The following is a 10,825-nucleotide window of genomic DNA, read 5'->3' as shown; positions in this document are numbered from 1 at the left end:
AGTCATAGAAGGGTCAAAACTAATGTGTAGATTTTATATGTTGGATGCGATTACAGCTCATATTCTGGCTACAAGATGTTTATATTGCTGAAAAGTTGCCCTAACGTGTGCGAAGATAACCTTAAGCCTCATTGTTTAAGATATCCTGCCTCTAATTTGGCCCTAGTGACACCTCCATGGCAGTATCTTTTCTGGCTGGGGAATCCAATTCCAGAAGTGCCTGAGAAACCCCAGAGCCAAGTGACTTTAAGGGAAATAAAAAAAAAAAACGCTCAGGCTGCAGACCAGGGGTGTGTGCCAAATGCCTTGTCACATGTCATGCTCAGCATCCCAAATGTCAGCATTACAGATGGTTGAGCTGTGCAGCAACTGTTGAGGGCATTTACACTCATCTATAGCAACCTACACTGTCATCTGGTCCTACTGTAGACTCACCACCACCCCAAAGCATGAGCATTTGTTCAGAATCAGGACTGTATGTTCAGTCAAACACACTTATCGTTTTAATACTTTGTCATATATCTATCAAGCCATGCAGCCTGGAGGGACGGCAGGTGACATGTTGCCGGAGGAGCCTCTATTCACGATGACTGCAATAACTGATCACTTTCTACAGGTAATCCCCTGAGAGATATTCCTCTCCTGCTTTGGGTTTTCATCAAAGATCAGTTCTCTTCTGTCAGGACAATCCAGTGCCCAGGAAGTCTGGTTGGTTTCACAGCGAGGCTGATCAGCTCACAATATGAGGAAATCTATTCCTGAAACCTCAGACACTGACTCTACCTACCTGTGTTGATCTGTGCTGCATGAAGCAACCAACGATTCAGGATGACCATCGCCACCTCAATTCTGTCAGAGATTTCATAATGTTGCGAAGGTGAAGGGCGACTACTTTTCTCCTTATTACAGGAACTGATTTATATGATGTGTGAATGACTTTGATGGAAGATGAATAGTTTTTTCCCTCCTAGCTGGAGAAAGCAGACTGCACACTGTCCTGACAATCCTATATTATGATTCAACGCACTACCCACCTACCCTCACTGCTACATGCAGTCCATGACTCCTGACATTTCTGGAGGACAGTGCATCAGTTATTGACATTTTGCCCTAATATGCTTTCTAAAAGGGGCCATTACACGTTTTGGCTCATCATCACTATGATACCCTCGACAGAATTATATTCATTTCTCCATAAAAATCCATCTCTACCTACACAGGCTACTTAAGAGACTATTTGTATCCTATGATGCAGAGGATTAACATAATGTTAAAGAGTATGAGTGATGGCAGCGTGGAGAAATCGGTGCAGGCAACTGGTGCAATTCAACGAAACATCTGTGATGGGAGGTGTGCACTTGGTAACCCCAATGACATTCCTGCTCTCGCTCACCGCTGATCCTCTAAAATCTAGGGCAGGTTTCCACACAGGCGCTCACATTAAACAGCACAAGCGGTATTTCTATCAGATCCTATATAGAGGTAAATGCAGCATTACACCTACGTATATTGCAGCCCTAAGCTATACTGTGTAACGTTAACTGGAACAGGCCCCTCTAACACACAGTAAATCTTATATACCAAGGATGTGATCAAGAATATAAAAAGGCACAAAAAGACAGGAATACAGTAATTCTGAAAGAAGAACGTGATTTCCAATCCTGAAAAACCACATCCCTGAGTTTATAGGCTTTGTTTTTTTCAAAACTCTCTCTAAGAGCTAGTTATCTCCCAGAGCTGGCATCTAAAAAAAGCACCATTATAACCCAGGAAGCATCTTAACCCATTTATCTTAGTATTTTGTTTTAAGCCTGTTTATTTACAGACATTCTAAAGCCCTACTTGTATAATAAACTACATTAGACAGCCTAATGCACTGGATGTGGGGGGAAATGGTGCCTATAAAGTGCAGCGGTATTGCATTGGCTGGATTCCTCTGCCCATGCCCGAAGTGCAACGATGGCAGGATTTCAGCAAAGAAATAATAGATTTTGTATTAATCTCCAATGCATGGAGTTGTCTCTCCCAGGGGCCTGCCAGGGTTAAACTCTGATCTGTACACTGTGACTCGCCCAAGGCTGTGTGTGGTGTTATTAAAAAGAAATATTGCTTCATAAAAGCCCACTGTGCTGCAGCCGTGACTCCTGTTAATGCAGACTGTTGCTGGAGCGAGTCTCTGTGTGGGGAAATGGGATTTTTTTCATCTGCCCTCTGATTGCAAAGGCAATTAGTGTTTACCGCGTGCACCTATGGCCTTCTGTGTCAAAGAGACTGAAAGAGGCCTTGGGGAGAAATGTTTACCCGTATTGCTGCTTTGAACAATGCACCTCTCCTACTCATGGGTCTGAGTAATGAAGTAGGCTAGTATAGGGGCTACTGTTAACTCCGGCACCCCTCTGCACTGGTCATTTGCAATGCAATTTGCAATCAAATCAGTCTGCAGTGGCCATCTGGACATGAAAGCACTATAGTATGTATGAGCAGAGGACAATTTACCCTTGAGACCTATTGCCAGTGGGAAATGTTGACCTGAAATGGCATTGAATTGGGTCTATATTACTTTTTCAAAGCTCAGATCTCTGGAAATAGGCTATATAGCAAAATTTAGTTTTTATTCTATATTAAATTAGAATTTGCAGATGGGAAATACATTTTTCCCAACTTTCTCATGAACTTTAAAATAATTATTCAATCATGTTTAAACATAATGCAAATTCTGTAGACTCTAGATAATAAAGCTAACCCTCTAAATGTGGGAATTTCAAATTAGGCATAAACAGCCTATGACAATGGTTCACAAAGTGGGGTCCAGGTACCACAGGGGGTCCAAAGCCAAATGAGGAATAGTGTCATTTCACTATTACTTCATTCCTTAGAAGCTCCTGTTTTGAGGTACCACTCTCCCCCTATCTACAGCATTAAACAGCTATATAAGTCTGTACCAAGTCACATCGCGACTGGCATTTACAGTAGTAGACAGTAAGAGTATCGCGAGTCCGGTAGGTGGCAGTGAATGTTCTCAGGTAGGGAGGGCAATGAGGGGGGCGGGGGTGGAGGAGGGTGAGGGGGGGGCGTCTGTTCCTCTTGCACAAGCGCTCCCATGTTGCGTAGTCTGGAAACCTGACGTGGAGAGCAGCCGAGCAGTCAGTCAGAGCGACAACAGTGGCAGAGTTGCGGCAGGGCAGATCAGAAAGTGCCTGTGGCTCCGCGCGCTGATCCCTGGACGGAGAGAGAGCAGCTCCGAAAAGCCAGCCGGACCGGCCGGGGGGTGAGCCGCGGATCCCACTTTGACAAACACACTCCGGGCACCGCTGGCAGGACTAAACTACATTCATTGACTTTTGAGCGATGCACTGGCAGCATGGCCAAGTGGTTCAAGGAGCACCTAGGATTCAAAACTACCAAAGCACCCCCTCCGGCGCCGCCGAAACCGGACTACAGACACTGTCACACCGGTGTGCCCGGTGCGCCTGGCTACCAGCAGCCGAGCTCCGGGGCCACCTACCCGAGCCCCGCTCAGCCGGACATCCTCGCTGCTTACAAACTACAAAAGGAGCTGGACTTCGAAGACCCGTACACTCCCGGTGGGAATATTTCCTTTGGGTCAAGCTTGAACACTGTGGGCTCTCCGGATATAAAGTATGTGTCACCAAAGCACCGGCTCATCAAGGTGGAAACAATCGAAAAGAGCAGCCCGGCTCCGGGCGGCGGTATCACGGTGACCCAAGCTGTTGCTGTAGGGAGTGTTAAATCTCCCACTTCACCTCCCTCCGACCATGACAACAAAGAAAAGGTGAGTTAAGTTAGCTCCAAGTCGCATTATGGGGCAGCAACTTACCTTCGGCTACACTTTAACTTGCCTATTTTGGCTATATTTCTAATATATTGACTGTAACCCCCTTTAGGAAACAAAATCACTATACCATTCCTGTAATATTCCTTGCGGTTACTTATAATGTGTCTGTGGTTCTCAGTAGTGAGTTTATGGTATATTTAATCTCTAATGGTATCACCATAATATTCCCCTAATATATAGGATATTATGTGTAGTTTATAGTTTTGCTGTGGTGTTTGTACAGTATCCTCATAAAACTAAATCAGGGGATTACTAGTTCTCTTTCATAGGCATGAGTGTTATCAGTGGCGACTGGCGCTCCCTAATTCCCCTAAAATAAAACGTGATTTGCGTATGAAACACCTGACCTACTCGGATAAGGAATGAATCGTTATAACCGGCAGAACTTGTTTTCACAACCGCAACGGCTGTCCACTGTGTTGCGACATCCACCTCTGTCTAATAACTAACCTGGCTGAGCCACAGGGAGTGATAGGGAACAGTGTAGCAGCATGTTCTGTGTTTACATCCAGCTCCAAAATCAGGCCCTTTATTCCTTTAGTGTCATTATGTCATTATTGGCCTTGTGCTAACTTTGCTGCACTTAACTTTCTGTATAGTGCAGCCAAACATGTTGGCAAACAGGGGTGAGATGTGAGTGCTGGGTGCCCATTTGGATCTGCAGTTTATTCCCAATCCAAAGCAACAATATACCCGTGAACTAGACATAATCACAGTGCCTCTACTGTAATTTAACTTTTATTTAATCTTTATTTAACTAGACAGGTCAATAGAGAATGTTCTTTTTTTGCAGCGAGAGCCTGCTGCCTTAGGGGAAATCACTCTTGATGAGTTTAAAGATACACGGCTCTAATTTGAGCCTCTCTGTTCTCTTCATACAACTGCACCAGCCTCCTGCCTGCATGGGCTTTCCTAACTTGTTCAGTTTGTGTCCCAGGGGGCATATTGCACACTCATCAACACAAAGTGAATGTGGAGACAGATGCTCGTAGGCAAGACAAGTGCCTCGAAGCGTACTGCCGTGTCAGGCTTCTCAGGAATTCATTCACGCCGAGTGTTGGTTCATTTGGAGAAACCTGAGATGTTCCATGTCAGCGAGGTTAAGGACGTATGAAGAGAGCGATCCAGCCGAGGAATGTCCCGCAGCGTCTCGTGTACAGGAGGAAAGCACGGCCAAGTGTGAAAACTCATACTGTGCACCGCTGTTTCCTGTTCTCGCTGGTCACTCCGTCACCAACGTTAGGTATTTGTTAACATTGGCCAAACAGGACAGTGAGATCATGTCTCATTCAGAGCCGAACTCCACTTGTGACCAATTCTGTGGGCATTTTGCTTTCACCTTCAGGCCACTTCCTCCTCCTCCTCCTGCTCTTGTGTTTACTTTCACACCTGTGTTGTGAGGTGTGGTGTGTTCACAGCTCTCCGCACTGCACATTTATTTATTTTTTGGTTTTAGTTATAACAGCAAACAGTGTTTATTCCGCAGTGTCTGTGACCTGTTACCTGTTAGGAGCATTGTGTGGAGGAATGTACATATTTTTTTGCCCAGTTTTGTTGACACAAAAAGCCTATTTTTGTGAGCTACATTTTCCTGTACAAACGCCCTCAACTCAGAGAGGGGAACCTTTTGAAGCGCATAAAAAACATCTTTTGAAGTTCTGTGCTTTTTGCTTTCTCAACCTATCAGCAGTTGTTTTCAGCAGCCCTCTGGAAACTGGTGACAGTGCAAACGTTTGCAGGTTTAATAATCATATGGTGCTACGTATCAGAATACAGCAAGGAGGAAACCAGAAGTCACCATCTTCACCCAGCCGCTGCTCCTGTTCAGCTAATTAAACAGAGTATAGCTGTCTCCCGTTAATTGAGGCTTATTTGAATCTCCCTAGGCAATTAGTCATGGTGGGCCCAAGCAGAGGAATACAGTCGCCTCTACCCCTCCCTGCTCTCCATGTGCACATATGGCTTTAACAAACTGGCAGATTATTCTGTGGCATGGTTTAAACACCTCACACCTACCGATATGAATGACGTTCTGGATGCTAGATCAATACTGACTGCTGGCGAGCTTAAGCATTGTGTTGAGAGAGGGGTTTACAGTACAGAGTATGCTGGCAAGCTAAAGCAGCATGTTGAGAGAGGGGTTTAAGGATCTTTGTTAAAAGCTGAAGGTAACTTCAATTAAAGGTGGTGTAGCAGTGAGAAGGGAAGTGTAATACAATATAAAAAAAACTCCATTTAGAGGATAATACCATTTTTTAAAATTTAGTCAAGGTCTGCACACAGTCAGCATAGTTGAAGATATCATGGTTTGTTGTCCTATCTTCAGAAGAAGACATCTGCTGCCATTCATTCTTGTTCAGTATGAAAAACAACTTCCACAGAGCGAGATAATCCGTCACAGAAAACATGAAGCCTGAATGTGGCTTTGGCAAAGTTTCTGTTTTATTGTTATTTCACTGTGCTCGAGTTTGAGTGTGTTTTTTTATCAGTGCGCGACGCGTACTACGTTATGCTCTGCTTACTGTCAATCACCTGACGCCCACAGGAATAAATTATGTATCCCGCCAGGAAATAATCTCTCCAAAACATGTTGCCTCACAAACTTTATCGTCACATCCATGTCCATGCGCCGGGACAGCAGTTAATTTCAAGCTAGGTTTGACAAAGTGATGTTTGTATTTTAAAAACATTGAAAAACGAGTAAATATAAAAAAAATTAATTGCATACGCCATGCACTTAAAAATGATTGGGGGAAATGCAAACTAGAAGTATTAAATGGGTTACAACTGTAAATTACACCAGTATTCTCCTTTAAGACCATTTGATCAGCAGGTTAGACATGCTCTTGACTGTGTACACATGTACAAATCCGAAAGGCAAATAAGCTAATATTCCAGTTGGAACCATTGTGTGGACTCTTGAGGATATTGGGCAATCACAAATGAAATGTGATCTAAGCAACATTGGAAAATTGATGACTTAATTCCCAAAATTTTATATATCCATATAGAGGAGCCAGTATTGTCAACCACAAACTTAAGATATCTTCTATCCTCTAAAAATGCAGTAATTTGTTTCAGTTTTGTGCCATCAATCATTTTGCAAGAGTAGGTGTCAGTTTTTAAATGGATATCTCATCTAAGTTGACTTGCTGCTCAACATCCACCTGCTATTCAAGACAAAACAGAGGCTTTATGTACAAACTTATTTTGAGGATTACAGTTTGTCTGGAAGCCAAGGATTTCCCCTCTAACTGTGGCTGTCAGAGGCAGACCATGATAATTGTTTTATAAATCCTTGTTAGAGGGGCTCTCCAGGTGAGGATTTTGAAAAGAGATTTCCTCCCAAAGTGCTATGTCCTGCGGGACTGTCCTCTTACACACATGCACGCACACCCACACACACACCCGCACACACACATAGCATCTGTTTCGACACTGTCTGTGGGAGGACATACTGTTTGTATTTTTTTATAGACACTCCGCTCATGGCCTTCAGGCTAATGTTGAAAGGGCACGGAGTACATCATGTGTGTTCTTGCTTGGCGATGCTTCATGTCGAAACAGAAACGTCTGATAACGTAGGTGTTTTCCTCAGAGTTTACATTTATTTCACAAACCAATTGAAGAGATACATCTGGACAGTGATTCAAAAGGAAAAGGGTGTGATATCTGTGTTGTAATACAAAAACACACGCACCAGAGACTGTAGCTGCACAGAAACTCCATTGTCTCTCTCCCTGCGCGGGTTAAATGCTGACTGCTGAGAGACTGTGAGCCAGGCGCACACAAGTGTCTTAACAGCACTGCTCGGCTACATTGATGTTTTAATTACTTGACTCATGAATGCTAATTATATAACTGCTTACCTAATGCCTGAAATGCCAATAGCAGCGTCAAGTGTTTTTTTTCCCCCTCAGCCTTAAAAAGCCCTTCATTTCTATTCACATGGTTTACATGTGGGAAAAAAGCAAAATAAGAGAGTTTTTCCATATGCGATGATACAGTAGTATATAAAGGGTTTACATCCAAAACATATATATACAGTATATACAGTATATATTGGAAAAAGCATGAATCCATCTTCAGAAGTGTTACTTTTTTATAGGCAAATTTCTTAGGTCAGATCACAAAGTATTCCATTGTTTTATTTTTATGCCAGCAATCAAGACGTGTCAATTTATTCAAATGATGTACATTTCACTTTGGAGCCAGACTCTTCATATGGAGATTACAGAAGACCATATTCATTATTTTGATACAAATTGTAGTTCCTTATCACTATATTGATAACAAACACACGGGGGGGGGGGGGGGGGGGTACAATGCTGGTCTATTAGCTTTCAAGGCATTGTGATGTGTTTTATTTTTAATGATGCCAAGACCTTCATGGTAGAGTGAGTTGAGAGAGATGATCAATTATCGCTCTGCCTTGGAGCTAATTAAAGCCCTCATCTCCCAGCTCATCGCTCTACTCAGCACTAACCTAACTTCTGTCAAGGACACCTGAAAGTGATGACGGGCTCCACTCGGAAATGTGTAAACAAAAAGCAGCAGCGCAGAGCAAACAGGCCGCAGCGTCCTTGTGAAATACAGCCTGTCATCATCAGTATCTCTGTGTGTGTGCCTGGGAAACTGGTGCTCCAGCCTAACTTTGGCTTCCTTCAGGGCTCCAGGTCCCTTTGACTCAGTGATCCTATAAGCCAGCGTGCGCACATCTATCTATAGAAGCATTGCAGTTGGATCGTCGGCGCAGACAGCTGTCCTACAGCCAACAGAGGCATCTGGATTGACAGATTTCCTCCCAGTTTATTTCCCTACATCCCCTCCATGCACCTTTTTATAGGTCCTGGCTCAGCATTTCAAATGATTATGCTGTTACTGGAAAACCATTGTTTACTTTGTAACCTCTCCAAGGTGATGAAAATCAACAGCTCCTATTGCTGGATGTTCAAAGTGCAGCGGTGCATTTTTAGTCTGAGAGGCTCAGCCCTGTTATTGTTGTTCAGTCTGTGCCTGAGACATATTCCCTTTTGACGAGCCCATCTCCAAATCCAATTTCCCCTTTCTTATGTTTCAGTGGCTTATCTTTTTACCTCATACGCATGAAGCTTTAACGTAATCTACTGAATGTTTTGTTGGTCCTGTTGCATCTGTTGAAGATGGATGCTACAAGTGGGCACCAGCTGCTTGGCCCCTATGGTCCAGATCACATTTCTGATAATGGAATCAGAGAGAGGCCGTTGGGAGCCAATCAGGGTGTTGTCTAGCAGAGTCCTTCAAGGGACAGTTGTGTGTAATTAGTTTATAGCCTGAACAGCAAGTGTAAGTAAGGTGGAAGGGTGTGTATGTGGATGGGAGGGTTGGCGAGACGCTTTTTTAAAATGCAAATAGCAATTTACGTTTGTAAACATTTTGGGTGAATTTAATGTCTTTGACTTGATAGACGCATTTTTTTTTTTGGGAAATGACTGTAACTGAAAATACAGGTGTATTTTAAAATCATTACAAATGTGAACAAACCTTTTTAACAGCCTCAGAATAGCATGCAAAAATCATGTGCAGCTGCCAGTCCTGCATTTCAGAGTTAAAAATGTCTTCAGTCCAACAAATCCCAGTATGTACAAAGGCAGTAGCAGGGTGACAGTGTTGCAACACAGTCTGCCATATTGCAATCACTGACTGTGGCTTTAATTTCCCATAGAATCGATGTTGGCTTCCTTGCAAGGTGTCCTATTTTGTCTTTGGCGCACTGCTCAGTCCGTCCAAATGTTTTATGCTCAGATTGAATTTGATTCTCTCACTGCGCTGCGGTGCGCTGCAGTACGCGAAAGACCTGAATTATGGCGCCTTCCAAGCTGCAATCTTCCAGTGTGGGTAAATCAGGCTTGCTTGACTGGCCTGCAGATTAGAACCCGTGGTGCAATGTGGTGAACTTTTCCTTAGCTTCATTTCCCCACAATCTGAGCGTCTTTGCTCGGCCTTTCGCCCTGGCATTCCAGACTTCAGTGGGATATTATAAGCGCATCCCGCCGACCCTTTGCGGTCTCCTGTGCGCTCTCATCTCTGCCAGCGATAGGAGAAATGTCAAGCACAGACGTCAATATCACCTGGGTCTCGGAGTGCGGTTTTCTTCAGGGAGCCAGAAAATGGATGAAAACATCAGAGATCATCATGTTTTGTTACAGCACCCCTTTTAAGTGCAGTTCTCTACCTGTCTGTATCAGATACAGGCCGGTGAGGTTGATAGCTGGCCCAGTTGAATGGCGGAGTGGTGCAGGAAGCGCCCTTGTTCCTCTACATGTACACAAACCTGTTTACTTTTGCTGTATGGCTGACTGCAGATCACTGTGTTGAACATAGCCTGATATTTTGTACCTGTGCTCTTGCTGCTCAGGTGAGAGATTCATTTTCTCAAAATGTTACATACAATGTGGATGTCATAAAATGCAAGCAGAATGCTTAATGTGTAAACTTACCAATGTGGACATGTTTTTAAGTAATCATACTTAATTGTAACTGCTGTGGCCATGTGATACACAGGTTGAGACAGTCAACAGATTGGTGGGAAAGTTACAGTATATTAGGCTTGTCTGGGATTATGCCATTGTTGTTTTCTTAATTCTGATTAATGATGACACATTTGTTACAATCAACTGTATGCAGATTGTGACTCACACCTTCAAGTAAGTGGATAATTAGTTTCATAATTATGATAAACTGCTTCAAATAACTAAGGCAGTTGTACGTTACTATGGCTACACTGACTCATAATTACAGTAAAGTCTAGACTGTGATATTCTTGGCATGAGATACTCGGGATGATTGTTTGATGTTTGATGCCGTTTGACCCATTGTTCACTGAGGTGTCCAAGAATGCCATACATTTCCTGAACTATGTGAAGCATCCCAACCACTTTGTCAAAGTCGCTCTAGTCTAGTTCAAGTCTGCAAGATATTCTCTCTAAT

At 43.4% G+C, this 10,825-nt stretch overlaps 1 protein-coding gene across 2 annotated transcripts in view; it reads left to right on the top strand.

The window, feature by feature from the left end:
• The first annotated feature begins 3,161 nt into the window (after nucleotides 1–3,161).
• The window catches only part of LOC139654798 (SH2 domain-containing adapter protein F-like), a 101,742-nt gene continuing 94,078 nt past the window's right edge, over nucleotides 3,162–10,825 (top strand). For both annotated transcript variants that reach the window (XM_071531972.1, XM_071531971.1), the window contains exon 1: nucleotides 3,162–3,793. In XM_071531972.1, the coding sequence (XP_071388073.1) occupies nucleotides 3,362–3,793 (432 nt within the window). In that variant the 5' untranslated portion in view covers nucleotides 3,162–3,361. The remainder of the gene's footprint in view (nucleotides 3,794–10,825) is intronic.

This window comes from Centroberyx affinis, unplaced genomic scaffold (genome assembly GCF_046629955.1).
Source record: "Centroberyx affinis isolate AG114_WGS23_722 - 3 ecotype Tasmania unplaced genomic scaffold, CSIRO-AGI_Caff_v1 ptg002151l_1, whole genome shotgun sequence".
Taxonomy (NCBI): Eukaryota; Metazoa; Chordata; class Actinopteri; order Beryciformes; family Berycidae; genus Centroberyx; species Centroberyx affinis.
Note: the sequence above shows the minus strand (reverse complement) of the source record. Positions and strands in the feature narration are given on the sequence as shown.